The sequence below is a fragment of the Centroberyx gerrardi genome, chromosome 16 (genome assembly GCF_048128805.1).
Source record: "Centroberyx gerrardi isolate f3 chromosome 16, fCenGer3.hap1.cur.20231027, whole genome shotgun sequence".
Taxonomy (NCBI): domain Eukaryota; kingdom Metazoa; phylum Chordata; class Actinopteri; order Beryciformes; family Berycidae; genus Centroberyx; species Centroberyx gerrardi.
The window spans coordinates 28,498,922-28,526,081 of record NC_136012.1 but is presented as its reverse complement, the minus strand read 5'-3'; the positions used below and the strand labels follow the sequence as shown (position 1 = coordinate 28,526,081).

The following is a 27,160-nucleotide window of genomic DNA, read 5'->3' as shown; positions in this document are numbered from 1 at the left end:
TGTGTATGTGTGTGTGTGTGTGTGTGTGTGTGTGTGTGTGTGTGTGTGTTAGAGGCAGAACAGAGACTGTAATCTGCTTCACTTCTCCCCGCTGCGCTGCAGGAGCGGCGGCTCCCGGGTCACTGCCGGTTTAACAGCCTATGAATCCTCTTAAATAGACACCTGGATGGTGATGCTTTCCTTCTACATATGGAGGAACTATTTCTTACTAAAGATAGCCGACGTCCGCGGTGAAAAACAAACCAACCTTTAGAGACAAAGCCATAAAGCAAACCTGGTTTAGAAACAGGAGAGAACTGGACTTTGATGCCAGAATTAGCTGCTGCGCAAAAAAGAAAATTCCAGGCCTTTTTTTCTTCTGGTGATTTGCAAACCATAAGGTGGAGATTAAGTGTGTTTGGCGTGTGTGTGCGCACCTTTAGCTCTGATCATTGACCCCCATCCCCACTTCCAGGCGTTCGTTCAGGGATATTAATTCAAATCCACTTCATGAATGAGGAGATTTCTCCTCTCATTGAAAATAATGAGCAATATTCAATTCATGAGCTGAATTTCAATCCATTTCCTCAACCGTCCGTCTCTGAATGAAATTAACCCCACACCATGTCCCACATCATTAGAATACCTCACCGCCAGATAATCGCTAATCTGTAGATCCGGTGCGATGCGGCTCTCCCGCGCGGCGCTCGGCCCATCTATATTTTATAGAGATCAGCGGGCGGCGGCGGAGAGGGCCGGCTGCAGCGCCGCTCCGGGTGATTTATCATTGTTAAGGGCGCTGTCTGATGGCTTCTCCTCCAGGGTCACGCTGATCCCTGTTCGCACCGCACCTCCGCAGCCAAGGAGCCAGCCCCCCGTAATTAAGCCCCTAGAAACCAATGGAAGAAAATAGAAAAAAAGGGAGGGGAAGAAAGGAGGGATGTGTCAAGAGACGGACGGAAGAAGGGCAAGGGCGAGGGCCGGGAGCGCCGCAGCTGCACCGGGGCTTCGGTGGGTTTTTTTGGAGGGGAGAATACAGGAGAGTGAGAGATTCTGTTCATGTTGAGAAACGCCGGTCGGGACAATAGAGATGTTTGAGCAAATTTAATTGGCTGTTTGACAGGAAGTGGTTCCAGTTTCACTTCCTGCTAATATGGGAAATAGGTCAAAATCGAATTCGCAGGCTCTGAAATTCAACTCGCCGCTTAGAAAATTCCTGGTAGGAAAACATATGCTCGTCCGAAGCCATAAATCAGAATTGGGTTTAATTTCCTGTCTATGGGAGGACGACCCGGCCGTACGGGAGAGTATTTCTTATTTTATCATACCTGCTCTTCATACTGCGTCCAGCTCCGGTGAGTTATTCCACATTAAGGCACCGAAGAGCCCTAAAGAGACGGCGCTCTGTACGGGATGTGTGGTCCGGCGCTCGGGTCCAGAGCGGGACGGCGGCTGCTGGCGCACGGCGAGCGCAGGAGGAGAGGAGTTTCCCCAACGGTTCCACTCATAAAAACAGAGGAGAGCTCACTCACTCACTCTCTCTCTCTCTCTCTCATTCTCTCTTTTTTTCACTCTGTCTCACACACAGATGTACACACATACACACATATATGCACACACAAATGCACAATATACATATACTTATGCACAAATCAACGCACATGGACACAAATAAATGTGACTCAAATACATGCACAGACACACACACACACACAGCTCAAACATGTTTTTCTCAGTCTGAAGGGGGCTTCACCGTCAGGACAAGACTCTTCCTCCTCCCCCCCCCCCCCTCCTCCTCCTCTTCCTCCTCCCCCTCCTCCTCCTCTTCCTCCCCCTCCTCCTCCTCTTCCTCCTCCCCCTCCTCCTCCTCCTCCTCCTCCTCCTCTCGGTGTTGAGCTGATTAAACCCACTGAGGACAGAGGGGAGAGAAAGTCTTTTCTCTCCAAATCCTCCTATCCACCCTAAAAGTAATGGTACCTAGCTGTGTGTGTGTGTGTGTGTGTGTGTGTGTATGGTTGTGTATATATGTGGGTATTTGTATTTAGAGTATGTATATGTGTGTGTGTGTGTGTGGATGCAATGTAAATGGCCTAAACACATCTGTGCAATCTGTGTATATGCACGTTTAATACTACTAGTACTATTAATAATAATAACTATTAATAAAAGTAGTAATAATGACAATCCAAGAAGAACAAGCCAAAAATATTTGAGTATCACTGCGTGTGTGTGTGTGTGTGTGTGTGTGTGTGTTGGATGTAGTGTGTATTCAAGATTAATCCTGGCCTATAGACATGCAGTACAATTTGTGTATATGCATGTATACTACTAGTACTACTACTACTACTACTACTACTACTACTACTACTAATACACTGTGCTTTACAAAGGAGTGAAAACACCCACAAAACAGATAATATTGAGTATTGCAGTGTGTGTGTGTGTGTGTGTGTGTGTGTGTGTGTGTGTGTGTGTGTGCAGAGGGTAGCAGGTTGTGCTCTGGACAGGCAGAGTGCAGCCTCACAGTAATAGAGATCACAGAATGACTAATAGCCTGGAGAGTCAGCGCTGCTGCTGAACACCGCAGGCTGCTCTGAGTCGCTGCTACTGAACACTGAACACCGCAGGCTGCTCCGAGTCGCTGCTACTGAACACTGAACACCGCAGGCTGCTCCGAGTCGCTGCTACTGAACACTGAACACCGCAGGCTGCTCCGAGTCGCTGCTACTGAACACCGAAGAAACACCGCAAGCTGCTCCGAGTCGCTGCTACTGAACACTGAACACCGCAGGCTGCTCCGAGTCGCTGCTACTGAACACTGAACACCGCAGGCTGCTCCGAGTCGCTGCTACTGAACACTGAACACCGAAGGCTGCTCCGAGTCGCTGCTACTGAACACTGAACACCGCAGGCTGCTCCGAGTCGCTGCTACTGAACACTGAACACCGCAGGCTGCTCCGAGTCACTGCTACTGAACACTGACAGTGACTCGCCGCTTTAACCTGACGCTTTAAAGTCGAGATGAAACGGCATTTCGAGAGTATCTAACTTCCGTATCGTGACGTATTTCCGAGTGAAACAGGAAAGACAGGCGGGACATAACGTTGGGAGGAATTTGATTTGAACGTTGAAAAGTGGGTGTGTCATAACACCCGAGGGCACACCGAAGTACCGTGCTGTTCCTAGCTAGCTAACTAATGAATCTTAGCCTCTTAGCTCTGTGCGCTGAAAGTTGAAGATTGATTGATGGGTGGATGTCATGATATTATTGGTTGAAATTAGTTACGGGCATGCTTACGTAAGCACACGGCATATTTTGTTTTACAGGAAGAAAACATGATTGAATTTTGATATAAGAATACAATGAAATTGATTTTTGGTATTTTTTTTGGCATATATTGTTAAATAGGTGCACAGTATGACCGGGGATGTGATCTAAAAGGGTTAAAAAGGCATTTTTCATTTCATCTCGTCTTTAACCCGCCGCTCCTTTAACCCGCCGCTTTAACCCGCTTCTTTAACTCTCTGCTTTAACCCACCGCTTTAACCTGCTGCTTTAACTCACCACTTTAACTTAACTCACCACTTAACCCGCCGCTTCTTTAACTCATCGCTTTAACTTAACTCACCACTTTAACTCATCGCTTTAACTTAACTCACCACTTTAACTCATCGCTTTAACTTAACTCACCACTTTAACTCATCGCTTTAACTTAACTCACCACTTTAACTCATCGCTTTAACTTAACTCACCACTTTAACCCGCCGCTTCTTTAACTCATCGCTTTAACTTAACTCACCACTTTAACTCACCACTTTAACTTAACTCACCACTTTAACTCTGCTGTTTGACTGTTCTCAGGTCACAGGAATATTTGCTCCATCTATTGTCCCGATGCTGTGACCTCTGACCTCTGACCTCCTTACTATCGGTTGCTTGTAATGTTGGTGATTTTGGGATTAAAGTTTATTCTGCTGCTGCAACTCACTGGAAGTCGCCGAGGATAAAACTGTCAGCTTGAAGCCTGAAATGTAAAATGTAGACTCAACATGCAGATGGTGTAGCGGCATGATGAATTTATTTTGCTTTCAAAATATTTAGAGGCGTTGTTTTAAATTATTGTTAATCTAATAGTGTGGGAGAAGAAATATTGAAAACGTTGGAGCGAGACCAATCTGAGTAATTATCCAAACCGCAGGAATGTGTTTTAATTTCCTCTGCGTATCCTCTCAGGAAGTTATCACATTATTCTTCTCTCCGTTCATGTTTAGTGTATTTTAACTTTTATCTGGATCTCACCAGCTTGAACTTGAACGTGGGGGAAACTAATCAATCTTTCCCCGCTGTCTAACAGAGCTTCGTCCGATCAGATTCATCCGTCGAACACGAATCGGCAAATTACGGCGCCGCTCTTCTCTCTTGTTCGTCTGCTTTAGCTTCTATCCAGATATTTAACTCCGGTCTGAGCGTCTTAGGGAAATGAAACCGTCAAGTCGAGTGACCGCCGAGCGAATTCTCCTCTGCACCAGCCAATCATTAGCCAGATGCTCCTCGTCCGAATCCCCTCACCTCATTGGCTGGGGGGTGATTATCCAATCAGCCGTCATGATAACTACTCGGTCTCCATCCCTCCATCGCTCCATTTATCTGTCCAGTTATCCCGAGGAGGAAACACAGAAAGCCCTGACCCCCCTCCCACCCTCTGCCCCCCCTCGACCCCCCCCATCCCACTTCCCCACATCCCCTCCCTCCCTCCCTCCCTCCCTCCCTCCCTCCATCTGAATCCATCCATCTCCTCACCGCTGAAAGGAAATGCCTAGAGACCCGCTCCCATCCCTCTCTCCCCTCTCCTCCCTCCATCCTCCATCTTTTCCCATATTCCCTCAGCACACCCTTCATCCCCCCTTCCTCCTCCTCCTCCTCCTCCTCCTCCCTCTCTCCTCCTCTCCTCGGAGGTGTGGGTCAGTGATAAGAGATGATGATGATAACTGGGAGCCAGTGCATTACCGTATTGATTGGGGCAGGCCTTTCAGCGCCGTTAAAGCGCCCGGCGCTGTGATTGCCGGCACTTGCGCTGACAGGAATCCGATGGCGCTGTCTCTCCACACCGGCCCGCCGAGGGAAGTGTGAGAGAGGGGGTGTTGAAGTGTGTGTGTGTGTGTGTGTGTGTGTGTGTGTGTGCGCTGAAGGGTGTGGCTGAGGAGGTGATGTGTGTGTAATTGTGTGAATGGGGATGGGGATGTATAGTACATGCGGCGCTCGGTGCTACGTTCGAGGCAATTAGGCGTTCTAACACAGATCACACTTCAGCAGCGGCAGCAGCAGAGGAAAGACCTGCAGATGTGATCCGATACAGAAAAATCTCCTTCGCTTTTGTTCACCGAGCGCAGTAAACACAGAGGAGTCGGTCCTGGTGGCAGCGCTCCAGAGACGTATCGACATCTAACACAGAAACTGAGGTTAGACGCATATATCACATTACCGATATTGGCGTTTTTTTATTAAATATCAGATATCTGATACGATGGAGGTTCCTCCTGACCACAGATACAGGAAACCTGACAATTTGTTTTCTTTGCACATTTTGTTTATTCATTTCATATTCGTGTTAGGTAATGTTTTTTTTGTAAATGAATGTATCCCTACCATTGGATTGAATAGGTGAAAAAGAGCTGCTGACACTAAAATAATTTCATTAGTCTGGGTTTTAATGTGAGTTTTAGTGTCCCATGGTGCTCTAAATGTTTCAGAGGCTTTTCCACCCTGATGAGAAGAAAATTCTGGGGAATATTTGGAATTTCTTGGCATGAAAAAAAAGTTCGACTTCAGTTTAAAAATATCAGCATCGGCCTTCAGAAACCCGGATCGGTCGGGCGCTAATAGAAACACAGTTCTCACTGACCGCACATACAGTGTAAAGGGACTTTGCGAGAAAATAAAACTGGCAGTCGACCATACGTATGATTTTACATACAGTGGAAAATCAAAAAGTCTACTCACCTTTTCAGAGATTCTAGTTTTTATTGCCTTGAGGCATGAAATGAAAACCCATCAGGTCAGACTTTCTCTTCTCTTTCATGTGGATCTGGAAACCGGAGGAGCGGAGGAGAAGCAGGTAGAGACTGCAGACAGACTCACTGCTGTTATCAAAGCCGAAGCTGCTTCTCCTTACTGTCAGCCGAAGGATGTGAATTCTTATGCAACCAAGGTGTTTTGGTTTCCCAGTTTTTATATATATATATATATATATCGTCAGAAATGAGCAGCGGTTTGTTTTTCTCTTGGTTTTCCTGGTTTCTGCATCCAAACGGAAGTGAAAAAAACCCCCGGATTTAATGGGTTTTCATTTCAGGCCTCAAGGCAATAAAACCTCGAAAATTTGAAGTTGTGTGTAGAGTTTTGATATCTGCTCTAGATACGAAAATCATATTCTATCGCTGTGTGTGTGTGTTCATGTGCAGCAGGTCCAGAGAGTAATACTGCACTGGAACAAAATATTATAAGATAGTATTACTGATTAGGATGCTGATGCAGGGGAGAAGCTGCATGGAGACTGAGGCTGGAGCAGTGAAGTGGATAAAGACTGCAGACTGTTGTTTACATTATATATCAGATTTTACCATCAGAAAGCAGTGTGAACAGTATTTTCTGCAGTAGAGTTCTGCAGAAGAGTGTCAACACAGGCAGCAAGATAATATTTGTTAAAAGGTAAAAGCTAATATTCATTGATCGTAAAATAGGAAGGAGCATCACAACATCTGGCCATACGAGCGCCATCTTGGATGTTGGAGTTTCAGAGACACAGGAACTGTGAAGCTCAGCCTCCATGTTTCTGACAGGAATCCAGTTCAGACCAGGTTCCTCCTCCAGTAAAGGATTCTGGTCCAGCAGCAGGAACTGGACTGGACATTTTCACCTGTTGGTCTCATGAGCAGGTTAGCTAACGCTTCAGTTTAGCAGCTGAAACAGTTAGCTTCAGGTTAGCTTCAGGTTTTGCTCACGGTTCAATAAATGAAAACTTGTTGTCATGAGTTGAATTGAACCATCCGCCCCTCGACCTCCGACCTCCGACCTCCGACCGCCACACCCTGACTGTCCACCGTCAAACTACTTCCTGTTTCCTGTCTGATGTCCTCCAGCCTCCATGAATCTCAGTCTTTAGCAATTTTTTCATAGCAGTCTGGTCAAGCCTATGCACCGGCAGTTATTTCGGACAGATACTGTCCGACAAACCTGATTGGCTGGTCGATCTAGGCAAGACAAACGTACTTATGACGCCGCTACAGAGCGCCAACAATGGCCAACATGGCCGCCGGGAAAGGAATTGGATGATAGCGAGCTAGATTTAGTGATTTTGTCCGTCTTAAAAAAATTTAACGGCATCAATGAATTAAAACAGGAACAATCAGCTGTTTAAAAGCTGGGAAGTGAACGCCGCCATGACTGTTGTCGCTCTGAGACGTTTCCACATCACATCAATCTGCTTTTCTACTGTGATTGGTCAAAAATGTTGATAACTGAATCAGCGGTGGATAGACTGACCAGACTGATACAAATCACCATGCAGATTCAAACTAAAGACTGAGAGTCATGGAGCTGAACAGCTTCTCTCTGCACAGAATCACATTATTTACATTTTAACACATGGTGTGTTTTCAGGAAGCTTTAGTCAATTAGTCACAATTAGAGAATGTAGAAGAATGACTGATCTGATCATAGTTTCTCTGTTATCTCTCTACCTGCAATACAGACAGTCATGGACTTCTGGACAAAATCAAATCTGACAATAAAAATATTCTCAGATTTGGGTCCGAGAGACAAAATCTCATCAAACGGGGGTCAGTGGCTCTAATGTGGACTAACTTAGGGTCCTTGATATGAACCAGGTTGAGGATCTCTGGCGTACAGGACGGCGTGTCGGACTCGTGTTCGTTGTTTTGGTCTCGGCCGGTCGTCCGGTCGCCGTGAGGATAATTACCTCCACATATTAGATCAGAGAGAACAGGGATTTTCTGCACCGAGGAAAATTATTTACTTGTTTTCCAGCCGATCTCCAGAGAGAGATCAGATCAGTTCTGCTGAGACGATACGCTGCTCTGTCTTCTGCAGCCGGTTTGTTTTTGGAGAATCTGGGTAGTTAGGGGGCTGTTTCACAGATCAGAAAGTGGCCAAGAACAAATGAACACATGCACGTACAACACACACACACACACACACACACACACACACACACACACACACACAGCTGAGCAGCGGCGCTCCAGCAGCGAGGCCTCGGAGGCGTCATTAACTTGAGAAGGCTGTTGTGTCTGTCAAGACCTAATGAAAATAGAAGGAGGACACACACACACACACACACACACAGTCTCACACACACACACAGACACACACATACACATATACACACACACACACACACACACAAAGAGCTAAATTCTTGTGTGCGTGCATTTTGAGTGTGTGAGGGCTTCAGTCTCTATGTGCTGTACTCTCCGCATGCATGTATGGATATGTGTGTGTGTGTGTGTGTGTGTGTGTGTGTGTTGATGTGTGTGTGTGTGTGTGTGTGAGGGCAGCGCTGCCAGAGGGCCTGGTGGCAGGCGCGGCGGTGTAGCTGCCGAGCGTAGGAGACATTAACTAACTTCTGTTTTCTAATGGAGATTAATGAAGCCAGAGGATGCCAGAGGGGGGGTGGGGGGCACACACACACACACACACACACACACACACACACACACACATACACACACACACAAACACACATACACACCTATACGCAAGCATACACACACGCACACAAAGACACAGACACACCCTTACGAATACATACACACATGCACATAGATATACAGACACACACACACACACCTATATACAAACACACACACACACACACACACACACTTGGCAGGGCCTGGGTGTGACAGATTGGCCTACAATAGGGAAGGAGGCTGCTGTGGGGGGGGGGGGGGGGGGGGGGGGGGGGGGGTGATTGACAGACAGTGGTTAAAGAGCTCAGTCTTATTGTGTGTCTGTTGGTGTGTTTAGTGTGTGTGTGTGTGTGTGTGTGTACGGTGAACAAACAGACACGCACACATGAATCCAGATGATTTCACTGTTAAATCCATTTCATATCCTCATCATATGGAGGAAGATAGAACAAGAGAGAAAATACTGTTTATTCAGCCTTCAGACAGTAAATACTACAGAAAATACTACAGAAAGTACTGTTTACTCAACTTTCAGAAGGTAAATACTACAGAAAATACTAGAAAATACTGTTTATTAAGCTTTCAGACAGTAAATACTACAGAAAATACTAGAAAATACTGTTAATTCAGCTTTCAGACAGTAAATACTACAGAAAATACTACAGAAAATATTGTTCACTCAGCTTTCAGACAGTAAATACTACAGAAAATACTAGAAAATACTGTTAATTCAGCTTTCAGACAGTAAATACTACAGAAAAAACTGTTTACTCAGCTTTCAGACAGTAAATACTACAGAAAATACTAGAAAATACTGTTAATTCAGCTTTCAGACAGTAAATACTACAGAAAAAACTGTTTACTCAGCTTTCAGACAGTCAATACTACAGAAAATACTAGAAAATACTGTTAATTCAGCTTTCAGACAGTAAATACTACAGAAAATACTACAGAAAATATTGTTCACTCAGCTTTCAGACAGTAAATACTACAGAAAATACTAGAAAATACTGTTAATTCAGCTTTCAGACAGTAAATACTACAGAAAATACTACAGAACGTACTGTTTACTCAGCTTTCAGACAGTAAATACTACAGAAAATACTACAGAACGTACTGTTTACTCAGCTTTCAGAAGGTAAATACTACTCAGGCTTCAGACTTCCTGAATCCTGATGTCACCGACAGGAAACAGCTGCAGTCCAGAGAGAGAAAGACAGATTCATTTAAATGAAACCAACAAAATGAAGCATTTTCATCTTCTGAGTCGTTTTATGATCATAACTCTTAAAACACGTCAGGACAGAACTGCTGTCTGGATGTTCGTGGGTCACATGACTGTTTGTTCTGCTGTAAAACATCAAGTCACATGTTTCATCTCTCAGCTCATGTGTGTTAAGAGAGAAACAGCTGATCAGGAGAAGTACAGAAAACTACAATCATGGCGTCTTAATGGAGTCGAACCAGTCTGACTGAGCTAAGATTGATTTTCCCAAACAGCCTGAATGAAACGTGTGACTCAATATTAGAAAAATGTTTCCTCCAGTGATGTAAACAGAGGGACTGGTTGTCAGGGTGAGCAGGGGTGTGTGTGTGTGTGTGTGTGTGTGTGTGCCTTCTATGAGAAAAACACACACACAAGCATAAGCAATCCCTCCTGCAAACAAAATCACTGCACATTTGTTTTTAAAAATCATTAAATTCACCCTTTAGTAATAATAATAACAATAATAATGATACAAATGAGACTTTAAATACTGAATAAATAAAAGCACACAACTCAATATTTATGATGTGTGTTGTACACAGTAAAAAAAGCGTTTGTCATTCAATAAACATTTGCAATGTTAATAATTGATAATTGATTATCCAGAAACAAAATTCTCCCGTATGAGAAGAGTTTCAATCCAAAATGAAACATCCACCGTTTGAAAAAAAAAAAAAATACTTTTACACTATTTTTACAAAACGCTTTCAGGAATAAAATCAAAGCTCATTTCAGACTCTTCTGCTCACAACATCGCTCTGTTTCTCCCGTTCAGATGATGTTTGCCGTTGAAATATTGAGCGATTTCAGGTGAATTCTGTTCCCACGTGGATGAGAAGTGATGATGATGATGATGATGATGAAGAGAAGCTGCTTCACTTCAGCTTGTTTTCTCTGGGAGGGAAAAAGCTGCTCGGCTCTTCTTCTGCCCATCTGGGAGCCGAGTCGCCGTCTTGGATCCTCTTCTGCGAGGTCAGAGTTTGTCGTGGGAAATGGAGAGCGATGTGGGTTTGTGTATGTGGATGAATGCATGTGTGTGTGTGTGTGTGTGTGTGTGTGTGGGGGGGGTATCCTCTTTCACTTTTTCCTTGTCGAAGGCTGGGTTTGTTGCCAGCAGTGAGGAAACACTCGGATCCGCTGGTAGAGAAACAGTGCGGTTTATGGCGACTTCTCCTGAGTCACATGAGAAGAAAGCAGCAGCTTGTTTCCAGAAATAAAAGAGTGAACTTAACGGCTTCGGACGGGGGAAGACGCTGCGGAAAAAAAAAAAAACCCCGAATCTATCTGTAGTCCTCCCGCATCCATCCTGCATTCTCCTCCTGCGGTTCAGCGGGACCGCGTCAGTTTGTTTTAACACAAAACTGCAGAGTTTGATCTGATCTGACTCCTGGGAAAACTTTTCCTCTTGAGGACGGAGGAAGTTGGACAGAAGCTGCATCTGTAATATTCACTATCGAGACTCTCGTGTAAAAACTACCGTCTTAATCTTATCTTAAAAAAATAGCTTTATCTTGTCTTTGAGGAGAGCCTTAACTAACATCCAGGAATTATTGTAATAGCTCTACTTCAGTGGTTCTCAACACGGGGTCCGGGGACCACCGGGGGTCCTTGAGGGGGTTCCAGAGGGTCCCCAACAAATTGATAAATTGTTAAACTTCAGCATTACTTCATTTACAAGAAGTTAACACAGTTAGAGGATGTAGAAGAATGACTGTTTTGATCATAGTTTCTCTGTTATCTCTCTACCTGCAATACAGACAGTCATGGGATTTATCTAACAATAAAAATATTCTCAGATTTGGGTCTGAGAGACAAAATCTCATCAAATGGGGGTCCGTGGCTCTAATGTGGAATAAATTAGGGTCCTTGATATGAAAAATGTTGAGAATCTCTGCTCTACTTCAAACTCAATCACTATCTCTGTTGTGACTTTTCCCCTTTTTTTTCTTTTTAAATTTCTTTTCTTTCTTTATTTTTTAGTGCACACTGCTTATGAGCGCATGGAGATCTATAGGGTGAGGAATGGGACTGGGAATGGGACTGGGACTGGGACTGGGAATGGGTTGGGGGGGGGGGATTCAGCACTAGGTCATCGTATGCTTTACTTGTCAAGTTTATAATCTCTGTGAAATTATTGTCATAATGCATACTTTGAAAACTTAAATAAATATTTGATCACAAATAGAAGTAGCTCTGGGTCGAGTAGATAAACGGGAAAAAATTGGGAGTAAAAGCAGGAATTAACCCTTCGCTTCCTTTCTCACATCCTGATGATGAAATGATGAAGGTGGAGCTTCAGTTTCTGTCCCAGCTGTTCACATAGTAATATATACAATACCTCTCTCTCTCTCTCTCTCTCTCTCTCTCTCTCTCTCTCTCCTTCATGTTGTTTACACCTCTTCTCTTTTTTCCCTCCCTTTCATCCCAGCAGCTGTTTTTCAACATACTTCACACTCATATTATTTATTCCCATCTTTTATTCTGTTTTTAGATACAGTTAAGTGCTATTTAAAGTTGATTTTTATTTATATTATTATTATTGTCCGCTTCTGTATTTTTTCATATATATTATTACCATTTTATTTATGTTTTGATGATTTTTTTATTTGATTTGATTATCCATCATCTCTTCACCCTTACACTCTGTTTCTTCTTCTGTCTCCTTACATTTTCCTCCTTCCTTTCACTCCACACCTCCTTCTCTCTTTTCTTTCCATCTTTCCATTTTGCTCTCTCTTTCTCTCCCTGTCTCTCTCATCTCCATTCCTCTTTTTTAATTTTGAAACATTTCTTTCTATTTCCCTTTCTTCTGTTTTTTCTCCCCCTCCATCTCACTCCAACCCTCCTTTTCTCTTCTTCCTCTCTGTTTTCTTTTCATGTTTTTCTCCTTTTCACTTTTGCTCTCTCTCTCTGTCTCTCTGTCTCTCTCTCTGTCTCTCTCTCTCTCTCTGTCTCTCTCTGTCTCTCTCTCTCTCTCTCTCTCTCTCTCTCTCTCTCTCTGTCTGAGTGTCTCTCGCCCGCTGTAATACCCCAGGGAGCTCCACCAGAGGCCTCCACCTCACCGCTGCTCGTCCTGTGGGAATCAGAACCTCCTCCTCCTCTCCCTCCTCCTCTTCTTCATCCTCCTCTTCCTCCTCCTCTCCCTCCTCCTCCTCCTCCTCCTCCTCCTCCTCTTCCTCCCTGTCATCCCTCCATCCTCATCCCTCTCTCCTCTCTGTCTCTTTTCTCCAGTATCAGCTGATAGTCTTTTTTTTGCGTATTGAGTGTGATGTGTGTGTGTGTGTGCGTGTGTGTGTGTGTGTGTGTATGAGGTGTGTGTGTGTATGAGGTGTGTGTGGAGTGTGAAATGTGTGTGTGGAGTGTTTTCACCTGCACTCTGCTGTTTGTGTAAAAAAACACACCTTGCTTCACACTCCTGGGACTTTCCTTTCCTTCCCTTTCTCTTCCCTTGTTTCCTTTCCTTTGCCTGTCCTCCCACCTCAGTCCCATGCATGGGTCTTCTCTCTGTGTGTGTGTGTGTGTGTGTGTGTGTGTGTGTGTGTGTCAGTGTTTCCAGCTCCTATTTATCTATTTATCAGGCCTGTTATTGTTATTAACAGCCATCGCCACGGCGACCCGCTGCGCTGCCGGCGTGAGATTGGAGGCTTCCTCTCCTGTGGGGTGATGGGAAAACAGCCCCGGGGCGAGAGAAGAAAGAGAGAGAGAGAGAGAGAGAGAGAGAGAGACAGAGAGAGAGAGAGAGAGAGAGAGAGAGAGACAGAGAGAGAGAGAGAGAGACAGAGAGAGAGAGAGAGAGAGAGAGAGAGGAAATCCAATAAACAGATGCGTTGAGGCTCTAATAAGCCGGCAGTCTGCAGCCTCAGTGTTAATGGCTTCCCACCGCCTCCTCCCTTCTTCTCCTTCTTTTCCTCCCCTCCGGGTGGATCCATCCCTCCATCTATCTATCTATCTTCCCTTCATCCATCCCTCCATCCGTCTATCTAGCCATCGGCAGCCATTTTGAGCGCACGCCCCCGGTGCGAATCGCTTCTGATCGCGACAAGTTGCTGTCAGTCACTGTTGAGCGAAGGAGAGAGAGAGGTGTGTGTGTGTGTGTGTGTGTGTGTGTGGAGGTGGGGGGGAGATGTGAGGAATATGCAATGGTTATAAACAGCAATGGGAAAGCAGGGTGTGTGTGTATGTGTGTGTGCAGATGTGTGCCTCTGCATGTCTGTGTACATGTGTGTATATGTGAGTCTATGTAAAAATAAATGCCTTTGTGTGCATGGGTGCAAGTGAGTGTGTGTGTGTGTGTGTGTGTGTGCATGTACAGGTTTGTGTCTCCAAGTGTGTGTGTGCATGTGAGTTTGTGTGTGTGTGTGTGTGTGTGTGACATCGTGGTGTAAATGAGATGCAGGCAGCTGTTTCCTGGTGCAGTTTTCCATTAAAGCCGCTCTGATTGGTCGGTTGTGTTTTACAGTCAGAGGTGTGAAGATCCAGCTGCTGCTCCGCCTCAGCATCCTGTCTCACATCACAATAAGATAAACAGATAAATGTAGTTCAGTTCAAAGTTGAACTGAATGAGTTAAACTGAATGAATGTGAAGACTGGGTCGTCACAATACTGGCTCCTGATTGGTCGACAGCGGCGGCTCCTCTTAATTCAAATGAGGTAAACCTGCTGAGTGGAGGCTTTCCAGTTCAGATGCTGCAAACTGGACCCTGATTGGACGGAGTTCAGTCATTCTTTAAGTGAGGGAGCCAATCAGGAGCGAGTCCAGCTGTGATGCGTTGTTGAAAATGCAATAACTTTAAATTTAACCATCAAACAAAATCACATTTTAACCGTAAGTCTCTCTCTCTCTCTCTCTCTCTCTCCCTCTCCCTCTCTCTCTCTTTCAGGAAGTGCTGCTGAAGCGGGCAGCGGACCTAGTTGAGGCCCTCTATGGGATGCCCCACAACAACCAGGTAGGAATTTAACCTTTAACCTTTGACCTGACTGAACCCCAACCTGCTTCACATTCACACTGGACCACTGGTGGGGGGGGAGGGGGTGTTCACTTCCCCCAGCTTGAATTTTTGCCCAGCATTGTCTCGTCTCTCCATCCTGTAGGCCAGTGGTTCTCAACCTGGGGGTCGGGACCCACTATGGGGTCGTGAGATAATTTTGAGAGGTCAAGAGGTGAAACATATTTCTACTATACACATTTATTTTCATGTGTGCTTTTTTCTGATTTTTCTCAAATGTTTGCTTTTTTTCTTTCTTTTGACAAACAAAATAGTTTTCAGCCTCTTGGTCTGCTCTGATAATGAAACAACTTTGGGTGGGGTGTGTGTGTGTGTGTGTGTGTGTGTGTGTGTGTGTGTTCGTTTCAAGGATCACAAACCAATAAGTTTAAGAACCACTGAACTGAACTGTCTGCTGTCGCTCCAGATTTACTTTAATGTTTGAACGTTAAAATAAAACAGTTGTAATCCATTAAAGTTCCTCCAGTCAGATTCATTAAGGACAGAGGGTTTGATTAAACAGAGTTTGTGTGTGTGTGTGTGTGTGTGTGTGTGTGGGGGGGGGGGGGGTATTTCTGCAGGGCATTTCCCAGCATGCATCACTGCATTACAACCACTTAGTTAACTGTTTCTTAAATTAAAGTGAACCAGGTCATGAGTGTTTACAGACAAAAACTAACTATTGATCCTCTTCTTCTCTTCCTCTCTCCTTTCTCTCTTCCTCTCTTTCTCCTTCCCCATCCTCCACCACCTCCTTGCCCCTCCCCTTCCCTCCCTCCCTGCTTCCTACTCCCTTCTCTCCTTTCCTCCTACCTGCCCTCCTTCCTTCCCACTTTCCCCCTCCCTCCTTGCCTCCTTCATCTCTGCCTCCATCCTTTCCATCCCTCCTTCCTTTCCTCCTCCCTCCTTCCCACTTTCTTCCTTGCTCCTTGCTTCCCTCCCTCCTTCCCCTTTCTTCCCTCCCTCCCTACCTCCTTCATCTCTTCCTCCCTCCATCCTTTTCTTCCCTCCTCCTTCCCCCTTGCTTCCGTCCCTCCTCTCTTCCTCTTTCCTTCCCTCCTTCTTCCCTCTTCCTTCCTTGTCTCCTCCTTCCTTCCATCCTCTGTCCTTCCTTCCCTCCTTCTCCTTGCCTCCTACTCTCATCCCTCCTTCACCCCCCCCCCCCCCCCCTGCAGGAGATCATCCTGAAGCGGGCAGCGGACCTGACTGAGGCCCTCTACAGCGTTCCCCGCAGCCACAACCAGCTGCCGTCGCTCACCGGCTCGGCCGCTCACAGCGGCATGATGGGAGTTAACTCCTTCAGCAGCCAGCTGGCCGTCAACATCAGCGAGGCTTCGCAGGGCGACCAGGGTGAGGGGGCACACACACACACACACACACACACATCCTTATATGACTACACACACAGATATACACACACGTGCATGTATGCTAACAGACACACGGTTATCTACATGCATGCATATATTTATCTACTGCTATGCATGGAGAAATGGCAATGCAGACACACACACACACACACACACACACACACACACACACACACTTACATATAGACGTACACACACATTAAACCAGGATCAAACTGTATTTGAAATCCCTCCAATTACTTTGGAAGCATTTTAGGCTGCGTTTGCACCTCAGGGGCTTTTCAATAGAGTTCAGTAGAGTTCAGTAGAGTTCAGTAGACTCTTTGATCAGTGAGAGAGTATTCTGGCCCGGGTCAGCCCGGGTCGGACCGGTCCAGTCCGGTTCCTCCTGGACTTTAACAGCCGCTCTCTCTGTCTCTGCGGAGCGGAGCAGCGCAGGAAAACTATCGCTGCAGTTTGAAAAGTGTTGTGCTAAGCTTTGGAAAATTAAAGATGTTTGTCATAAAGTCGCAGTTCTGCTCTGAACACACACACACACACACACACACACGCACACACATCACACACGCACGCACACACACGCACACACACACACACTGCCTCCCACTCACCGCCACACTCTCACTTTCCTTACGGTAGCATTATCATTTTCTGCATCAGGGCGATTTTAATCAGTTTTATCTCCTGACTTGTTATTTCTGCATTATGTCGTCTTCCTGCTCGCTGAGTTTTGATGCCGTTTGTGTTTCTGTCACTTTGATTTGCTTCTTTGCGGTGAGATGTTGTTTCTTCAGGGTTTCCTTCTCTCAGTTTCCACTGGGTTTATCATTTTGGCAAATAAACTAAAACTGAGCCTAAAGTCTGAAGAGCAGAATGTCAATCTGACCTGAGGTCTGTCTGAGGAAACGCTGTAGAAACACTGGCATTACTGACAATACTAACACACACACTGTGGGAATAACCTTAAAGGTGCAATCTGCAGTTTATTTGACCACCTTAACTTTACATATGTTATCAAAACGGTTATCTTGTAGAAGTTAAAAAAACATTCTCAGTCCACCGTAAGTAAAATCTGTAAAGAAATATTTTACAGCCTCAAACACAGATCCTGGATCAGCAGCTTGGTCAATACCTTCAGTCCTATAAATCACAATGTAAGCAAAGTATATATCAAATATATTGTATTGAAGTGCGCTAGGCAAAGGCATTGCAAAACACACACACACACACACACACACACACTGAGTATGAATACTAACTCTACTGCACAGACACAGGAGGGTTTAGGTGTAGAGGTTCTATATAGAACCAGAATGCCTCAAAGAACCCTCTGATTTGTTATGATATATATTTTTCAATTTTATTTGATTGGATTTTATTTGGCAAATAGAAATGCATGATAAAAAACAATTCATGTATATTTCACAACAGAGGATTACGTAAGAAAGTGTTACTTACAACACTGATTTCCACTGTGGAAGACAAAATAACTTTACATGCAAAAAAAAAATACACAGCACTAACTAAACTCTTAATCTTAGTCTTAAATCTGTCCAGTTCTCAGTTTGTTCCAAAGTAATGTTCTCACTTCCCTTTAAACAGCTTTAGTAGGACAGTATTTTATTTAGGCAGTTTAACAAACTGAAGCAAAATGAGCTTTGAGCTGCAATCTGCAATTAAAAATCAGAGTAAAGAACTGTGTTGTTATTAAAAAGTTCCTTTAATTCTGCTGATTTGGAACATTCAGTACTTTCTTAAAGGTTCCTATGTAGAACCTTTCCATCACCTTTCGATAGAGAACCTGTCCACAAGCAGGTCTGCTGTGGTGCGACCCTGAGGAACCGGGTTCTGGTTCTATATTGAACCCGTTCTGTTCAGAGTTCACTACAGAGCAGGCGTGTGTTCCTGTCAGCAGGCGGTTCTGTCGGGAACGTTCAGGAACTCGTCCTGAACGTGCGACGAACAGCTTGTGAACACGCGCCGACAGAAACCACCGCACAACTGTTTTTACTCCGCGGACACCTCTGCTTCTCCACCGCCCTCTTTTTCTTCTCTCTCTCTCTCTCTCTCTCTCTCTCTCTCTCCCCTCCTCCCTTCCCTCCCCCGTTGTCTGCTTTTCACATCGGCGCAGGAGCGAACACCTATAGGAATCTATGAGGTCATGGGAAACAGGACTGCAGCCACGGTGAAAATTCATAATTCCAATAGTTTATGTCCGCGCTCGGTGGAACATTACACCGAGGATCTGACCGAGTCCCCGCACTGTTATGGAACTATGAAATGGCTCTTTGTGCCCCTCGCAATTACACGCCGTGATTAAAACATTAATAAAAACAGGGGCTCGGGTGCCCAGGCCTTATCAGATGGACGAGGTACCTAATTTACTGCGGTAATTCCAGAGCGCCGCTGCGGGCTGCGGGCCTGTTTTGCGTCACGTCGTCCCCGTGCAAAACGGATTATTTCTTTCTTTCTTTTTATTTTCCTCTGGAGTTTGTCTTCCTCCGCGTTCACTTGCTCTATTTGACACTGACAGTTGAATTGGGGGTGGGGGGGTGGGGGGGGTGGGGGTGGGGGGGTTAAAGTACACAAATTTCTTACTCAAGTAAAAGTGCAAATACTCATCTAAAAATATACTCTAGTAAAAGTTGAAGTACCATTTCAAATCATTTACTCAAGTCAAGGTATAAAAAGTACATGGTCTCAAAGTACATGGTACATGTAGAGAGTAGAAAGTACAGATTTTTCTTTTGAAATGTAGTGAGTAAAAGTAAAAAGTCTCAAAGGTTAAATGTGTAATATTTCTGCTTTCCTGAAGCATAATCTGACCAGTAAATATCAGCAGGTTCCTGAATGACAGAGAGTGAAACAAAGTGAACAGATTTCTGCATTCAGAAACACAGCAGCAGCCGAGGCTGAAGGCTCCTGCCACACCAAAGTCCCTTAAAAAATCTGGCAATTTTTTGCCTTAATTATCGGCAAAAAACACACACCGGAAAATATTATTTGAGACTTTATTACTAATCTGTAGAGTGTTCTGGTAAATTCGGCAAGTATATAATCCTCCAAACAGCTCAAATTTTAACGGCCCATTTAAGCGCCGGGGAAAATAGCGCCTCTATGTGTTCCAACAAAATCGTGGTGATGTCATCCATCCAACAAAAAAAATAGTCTAACTGGGTAAAACATGACAGAAGTTTTATTGTCGATTGTGAAGCGGTCCAACCTGCCCACCATGCTGATGATGGTCTCGCTCTGCGGAGGGCAGAGTGTTGAGTGTCGTCATGACAACGCTGAACAATAAAGGCCAGCGTTGGACCAGAACTTAACACACAGACCCTTTAATTACAGTAACAAAGTATTTTTACTCAGCTTCCACTCGGCCCCGGCGGCTCGGCTAAGTCTCCCCGACCGTGGGAGTGACGTCAACCCGCCGCCGCCGCCGCCGCTATAGAGTTACACACCGCTCCCCGTAGGCCGAGTCTGTCCTTCATCTCTCACCCTGCTGGTGTGGTGTAGTTACCTTAACCCCGAGCCCTCCGCCCCCCCGCCCCTCTGTGCTCCCGTTGATTGACCCTCATCCAAGATGCATTGAATACCAATGTTCCCTCCAGCACTTAGCGTGCCCTTTACCCCCCTCATGAGGCGCCCGAGTTCCCACCGACCTCAGGCCATGCTTACAGAGCAGAGCCAACCGTATGCCAAGTAGCACACTGAGCGCGCTCTCTCTTTCTCTCAGTCTCTCTCTCTCCCTCTCTCTCTCCCTCCACCTCTCTCTCTCTTTCCTCTTTCCCCCACTTCCTGGTTCGGGCCAACGCAATTCCCAGCAGGAGCAGTTGATGGAGCGCTGCCCTGGGACGAGGGCGAGAGCAAGGCAATGGGAAACACATGTCCGAGAAAACAGAGGAGGGAGAGGCTGAGAGCCGCGTTGTGTCCCGCTCTGCTCCATACTGTTATTGTTCTTTAAGAGACTCCTATTTCTTAACAAATCGGCACGGACTTGATCGTATTTGTTTTGGTGTGGAATTAAATGTTCCTTGTCCTACCTCGAATACAGCAGCGTGGGAAGCAGATTTGACGCAGATCACATCATGCGACCCCACGTATTAGAATGAAATGAAAACACATGTTGCGGTGCAGATGCAGCCGGTGTAGGAGTGCCGAGTTTTACTGCATAATGGCCAAAGCGCTGCAGAATGGACTGGACTGGATTGGTGATTAGTTGGTTGAGAGAAAGTAGAGTTTGTCCTGAATAACACTCAAAACAAAAAAATTCCCTGCAGTGCTAATTAGGGTTAGACCAATATATCAGTTTGTCGATATATTGGCCATTTTACTAAAAACTGGATATCGACCTGTCGTGTCTGACAAGAGGAATCATTCCAGTGTGGTGTGGCAGCCAAACCCACCACAAAAAAACTTTCATTTCATTTGTGTGGGTTGCAGTGGAGAGTTGTTGTGTCATATGATGGTTTAAATTAGTGGTTTTCAATCTTGTGCCATCGAGGCCTAAGAGGCTGCAGGTTTCCGTTTCAACCAAACACTGCTGCAGCTGTTTGGGAAAGAAAACCTGCAAACTGTTCGGCCTTGATGGCACAGGACTGACAACCACAGTCCTAAAGGCATTTTTAGAAGCTTTTCCACCATTTTTTGAATGCTTTTTGGCAGGAAAATGGTACATTTTTGAGGTATTGAATATTGGCACCAAATATCAGCTATTGGCAGCTTCAATCAAAAATACCACTACTGGTATTTACCTTCAAAAACGAATATTGGTCGAAACCCTCGTGCTAATACAGGATAGGTGCAGGATAAAGGAGGATTTCTGCAGCCACTGTTTCTATCACTGAAAACTGCAGGACTCTCTAACCCTCTGCCTCTCTCTCTCAGGTTACTCCCGTAACTCGAACAGCGTGTCGCCCCGCGGCTACGTGCCCAGCTCCACGCCCCAGCAGTCCAACTACAACACCATCACGTCCACCATGAACGGCTACGGCGCGGGGATGACCAACCTGGGAGTCCCCGGCTCCCCCAGCTTCCTCAACGGCTCCACTGCCAACTCCCCCTACGCAAGTAAGTAGAAACCCGCTCCGCCTCAGAGGCAGTTACCATAAAGGATCGTTTCAAACGGGTCTCAAAGCACGATGCAATCTGTGAGGGCAATTTGTGCCACGAACTCTGATAGCAGAGCCGGGTTCCTGGAGGACAGGAATACTTTACAGTGTTTCTGCTGTGCCGCACTGTCTGAGTAACCCACTGGTTTTAACATTTAAGTGTTTTCATTTGTATGTATATGTATATTCATTTAGAGAATAATTTGATACCTGGAATACAAGATATATAAGGCAATGCTTTAAAAGTATGGATGATTCCATCTTTAGATATATTTATTTTCTTTAAGCAAAGGTGATAGATAATAACGTGATATTCACAAGTCATTTTATAGGAGTAAATGTAATTTCCTGAATGGCAGCTATCTCATTTTGGATTGAACCTCTTCGATGCACATGAAGTGTGTAGACACACGGCTGCAGCAGATGCAGAAGAGAGAGTAATAAAAGCAAAGCATTCCTGTTGAGACAACTGACAACTTCAAGTCTATTGAAGCATCCCTCTTCCTCAAAGTCGGCCCTCTTGTGCCTCTGCCATTGAAACTTTCCACATCGCTCTGATTAGCATGCCTGGAGTCTGCGCTCCTGTTTGGAAGGCGCAGGTGTGTTTTGGAGTCTAGTAAAGTCTAACTGACCCTGAGGGAATGCTCTATTGTTTTGGCTACTGTATCAAAGAGCCAAGTCTCAGTGAGACTCGTTTAGAAGGTAGCGAGCTAAAACAACGTCTCCGTGCCAGTTGATGTTGCGGTCTCTGGCGACTAAACAAAAGGTGGGCTTACATCTCTCCTGGCTTAGCTCTACAGTTTTCGCCGCTGAGGGTTTTAATGTTGTGTGTCTGCCGAGGGGAGAGGTGCGGATCGAACACCGCCATGCATTGTTTCCAAGTCCTCATCTACTCTGACTGTCCCTTGTTCCATCCTCCTCATTCCTCCCCTCTACTAACCCCACTAACATCCTCATTGCATCGTTCATGCATTCATGCATTCATGCTCTGGGCCGAATCCATTAATATGAGCCGAAAAAAAAAAAAAACATCTCATCCGCGATGTCAGGAGAACAAGCAAAGAATGGGAGGAAATCTGAGAGGAAAACGGCTGGGAAGCAGCAATCCAGAACGACTGATAGTGTTTGGGTTGAAGGGAAAATCACATTTACATTCCCCCCTTCATTTACAGTTCCATTTTCAGTTGCTGTCCTTGAATCATTTACAGATATATACATGGGTAAAAATCTGTGGAATCTATTAAATAACATCAATAAGGATAAACAGAAGTCAGTTGTAGCACCAACTGGCACAAAAAAATCAGTTTTACTATCAGAATGGCATGAAGACATTTGACGAGAATGCTAGAGGCAAGAATGCTAGAAATGACGTGTTTAATTGACGTTTTGGAACGTTACTAGACACTGACTGTCCACATGGACGTGTACACACACTCACACACTCTCACACACACACACACACACACACCGTAATTTTTGTGGACATGGATGGTGGTTGCTGCTGCCTTCAGGACCAGGTTTGTGTTAAAGTGAAATTGTGGGCCTTCAAGTTATGGATCAACTTTGCCAGATATGCACCTGTTTGCTTGGAGCATGTTCCTCCAGACCTCGGCCCGTTCTGAGGCAGGGATCCATTCCCCCTCTTCCTCCTCCTCCTCCACCTCCTCCTCTCCCTCCTCCCCTGCATGATTCACCTCATCTCCGTCCGATCACTCACCTCCTCTGTCTGTCTGCCTGCTTGTTACCGTCACCTCCTTCGGCCCTTTGGTAGGACGTCCCACCTCCTTCTAACCTCACTCCCTCCTCCTCTTCTTCTTCTTCTTCCCTCTCTTCTTGCTCAACCTCTTTCTCCTCCTCTTCTTCAGCCCTTTCCCCCTCTTCCTCCCCTTCCTCCACCCCTCTCTTTTCCACTGGACCCATAGGCCCTTATTCATTCTCTCCTGTCCATATGATTTCTGCAGTCAAACAGAAGAGCGCCTTCGCCCCTGTCGTGCGGCCACAGACCTCCCCGCCCCCCACCTGCACCACCACCAATGGCAGCAGCCTACAGGGTGAGCATCCCACCCCTTTCCTGCCTATCAACAACCCCGTCCATTGCTGTCTTGGTCCATGTCCGATCCGGGCACAAACTAGAGAGACGTACAGCGTCAGTGTAATGCTAGAATTTGGTTGTTTTTTGTTTTCGGGTACGACTGGTTTGAAGGTGAAAGTTGATCCATAACTTCTGGCACTTTTGGGATGCTGATTCTAGAATTTAAAGGAATTTTAACATTAATGTTTGCAGATATTTCACTTTTTATCCATGTTAGTTTCCTAAGTTCCCAAGTTTCCTAGCCAATGAGTCAAGCCCTCTTGGTTTAACACTAGAAAGGCCAATGGATTTTGGGGGCCAAAGAAAAGACAAACAAGCCGTCAAATGGAGCGGGTGAAAACGATTATAAACAGTATTTCATAATTCATCTAACAACACTGGTTTGTACAGTAAGTGGGTCACGGAAAAGTCACGGAGGGACATTTCAAAACCTCGAGATATTCAATGCCAAAATTCAAAACAGTTAAGTGGCTTTCTAGTATTAGTGCATTCTGACTTCCAGCACTGAATCATAAACATGCGTCATTGTAGCAGCTACTGCAACACTGCAGTCGAGGTACAAAAGCTTGCATGACAGGGAAAGTAACTGGATTTTTTTGTTTGTGTCTCTGTTGAATTCCAGCCATGGCAGGTCTTATAGTCCCACCCATGTGAAGAGGATTTCCCAGCCAGATACCGTCAGCCCCCCTCCACCCCCCAACCGCAGCGGTGGTGGCCGCCGGCCCGCTGGACCGCCACAACAGCAGCATAAATCCATCTCACCCACCCTCTGGCCGACCAACCCCCTCTGACCCGCCATCCATCACTGCGCAAGAAGAAAATCCAAGTTCCAGGCAAACTTTTCCTATTGTTCAATTATGTTTCTGTCAGCTGACCGTATCGCCATCTCCATCTGGACTTGAGTGTTATTCCCATTCCTGTATACAGTGGAGGCCATTGTAGAAGTCCTCCTTTCATGCATTTATCCTGCATCTACCTATCTGCAGACAGTTCCTTCCAAATTACTATATTGCAACAACAAACTTCATTTTTTCCACACAGTTCCTCTTTGGGGACGGAGCAAAAGTGCAGCAGTAGTTCAGCGAGCATGCCGACTTCTACAATGGCTCCGTCTGTAGGCAGCATTCCCACGGAGGAGGTTAGCCGATCAAGAGAGCTAGCAATGTGAATACTAAACTGTGGTTAGGCGGGCAGGTGTCTACAGTACTACTTATTGTGTTAGTATTGTGCCGAGTTATTACCGAGGCTTGTTTGCATGACTTGAGTCTCTGGAGACCGGACCGAAGAGTCGGTCTCCAGTCGATGTACCACTGTGAGTCGGGAAGGGGCGGCGGAAGGCGACGTGTCCACCAGGAACTTCTCTTCACAGCGCTGACGTCTTCGTCCTCCTTGTTTTCAGTGGAAAGGACGAGACGTTTTTTTCTTAGAGCTTACATCACAGTCTCATTAAAATTTCGTCAAATGAGCACAAACTCTGAAACGCAGATTACATGTTGCGGACACAAATTAGTTGAAGATTTACGTTCCTCCACCATGAAAGGATTATGTGACGATGGCAGGAATTTGATTATGTGTTTAGGCAACAACTTTGGTTAAGGTTAGGTTAAGTTTTTGTTGTTTTAATAGGGTTAGGGTTAAACATGAAAACTTCACTCAGAATAGAAAACTTATAATCATGAGTTGGGAATTGAACCTGGGTCATCGATCATCCGCCCCCCCGACCTCCACACTGCGCTATTTCAATGTCAAACTACTTTGTGTTTCTAGTCCTGTCTCCTCCACCTAATCCTTTCCTGCTGGGAAACTGTACTTCTCTCACTTTTCCTGCACGGAGCTCATATTTGCATTTTAAGACATCGGGCTCATTTCGCGAAATCTCAGGAGACCAGGCTCGACCTTAGCATGTTTTTAGCACTCACAGCGCTGAGTGCTAGAAGTTAAAAATATTTCAGCTATTAGCAGCAGAGCGCTGCGTCCCTCAGAAGGGTTTTCAGCAGTCACTCAGCAGCAGCTACGACCAGCGCAGCCTCAAACATCTGCTTAGCGCTGCTAGCTAAAACAGAAAGGCCCGGTGGACACAGAACCTGAGGCAGCAAGAGGTGGAACGAGTCCAGAAACCAGGAAAATCAAACTCTTTCTCTCTTTCAAACTAAGGAACGCCGTCAAACGGTTCCAAATTTGATGGGTTGTCAATCAGAAAACCCCCACCGCAGTCTCTAGAGAAACAGGCTCCTTAAAGACCATTGATATCAAATATCACAGTCTTCTAGCATTTTCCTTTGTGTACCATAGCTTTTAACGATGTGCGTGTCTATCATATTTTAAAGGAAGAAAATGCAGTAATTTTCTAAGCTAATGAAAGAATTAACAAACATTCTGCCGAGGAGAGAGGAGCAAATGTTATACTAACATTTGTCTGTTATCTGAATAACGTCAGGGCAGCCCAAGGTTTTGAGGGTTTCTTTTTCTTTTTTTTTTTTTTTTGGATGTCTACCATTTTTGAAATACAGTACAATAGTTCTATTTCCGGGTGTGTTGAGTGGTAGATTTTAACCAGAAAAGCTTGCAGCAGTTTTAATCACATTTAGGTACCAGATTTCTTGTTATTCTTCTGATTGTGCTTATTTTATATGTATTTATAAAGTATGTTTTGGGAATTCCTTTTGTGATTTAGGCCTGAATGATAGTCTCAAATATATATGTAAACACATTTGATGTCTTAATACCTTTTAGATATTGTAAAAAGAGTGAACAAGTGAGAGGAATAACCCTTTTGTAAAAACAAAAAAGTCACGACATGGTCACCCTGTTTTTGACAGCAGGATATACGCTCCATCACTTTTGTATAAAAATGCTTTTCCGATACTATATTTAACTTTTTGTAAACAGCATTTGTGTTTCCCCTGGTTCTTCTTGTCCTTTGTGTATTATTGTGAAATGTATAATCATGGTTATTTCTTAATGCACTATTTTTGTTGGGGCACTTAATAAGAGCAATGCATCTTAGCAAACAAGGAGAAAAAAAAGCTAAAAGAAAAAAAAAGAAAAGATTAAAGCTAGAACGATATGCACCAATATGTTTTTTCGCCATTCTGAAATGGCAAAATCCTTGTCATGTGAATTTTTATATTTCAGAAGCTTATAACGTCATGATATTCCATCACTCTTATTTTTTTGATCAAGCATATCCATTGGTTTCGGTGTTTAGAATATAATATTTTATCCATCTTAATATTAGACCCGATCCTAGTCTTTGTGTTTTTGGTGAGAATGATTGTACAATAAAACAGGCGTCTGTGCAAATCATGGCAGCAGAATTTAAAACCACTCAAATGTTTGGGTCACTGATCTCAAGGAACCTTCCATCGATGTTAGTGTTGTTGTTGATGGTGCTGTTATCGTTGTTGCACACAATCTGTATCATTTACTTATGCAATTGTTTTACTGTTCTGTAATGCAAGCTAGTCTTCCACATTCCAGTGGAAAGGTTTGGAAAATTAAAAGAACAAAAGTCATATTCGATGCCTTACAATTGACCATGCTTCAACACAAAGTCTTCTCTTTTTTAAAAATTTGATGAAGTGACATTTCAGTTCTGCAGTCAGTTTCATTTTGTTGAGTTTGTAATTTGATTCGTTAGGTGT

At 44.8% G+C, this 27,160-nt stretch overlaps 2 protein-coding genes across 12 annotated transcripts in view; both read left to right on the top strand.

Annotated features, from left to right (window-relative positions):
• The window catches only part of LOC139911130 (transcription factor COE3), a 148,802-nt gene extending 124,632 nt beyond the window's left edge, over nucleotides 1-24,170 (top strand). For 5 of the 11 annotated variants that reach the window (XM_078289141.1, XM_078289138.1, XM_078289137.1 and 2 more), the window contains 5 exons: nucleotides 14,839-14,904; nucleotides 16,119-16,293; nucleotides 21,201-21,383; nucleotides 23,290-23,475; nucleotides 24,139-24,170. In XM_078289141.1, the coding sequence (XP_078145267.1) occupies nucleotides 14,839-14,904; nucleotides 16,119-16,293; nucleotides 21,201-21,383; nucleotides 23,290-23,475; nucleotides 24,139-24,170 (642 nt within the window). Of the gene's footprint in view, nucleotides 1-14,838; nucleotides 14,905-16,118; nucleotides 16,294-20,532; nucleotides 20,536-21,200; nucleotides 21,384-23,289; nucleotides 23,476-24,138 lie in introns of all 11 variants that reach the window. The other 6 variants (XM_078289142.1, XM_078289143.1, XM_078289139.1 and 3 more) reach the window with 4 other exon arrangements.
• tbc1d2 (TBC1 domain family, member 2) overlaps nucleotides 1-27,160 on the top strand; it is a 441,666-nt gene that overhangs the window by 145,987 nt on the left and 268,519 nt on the right. The window lies entirely within an intron of this gene.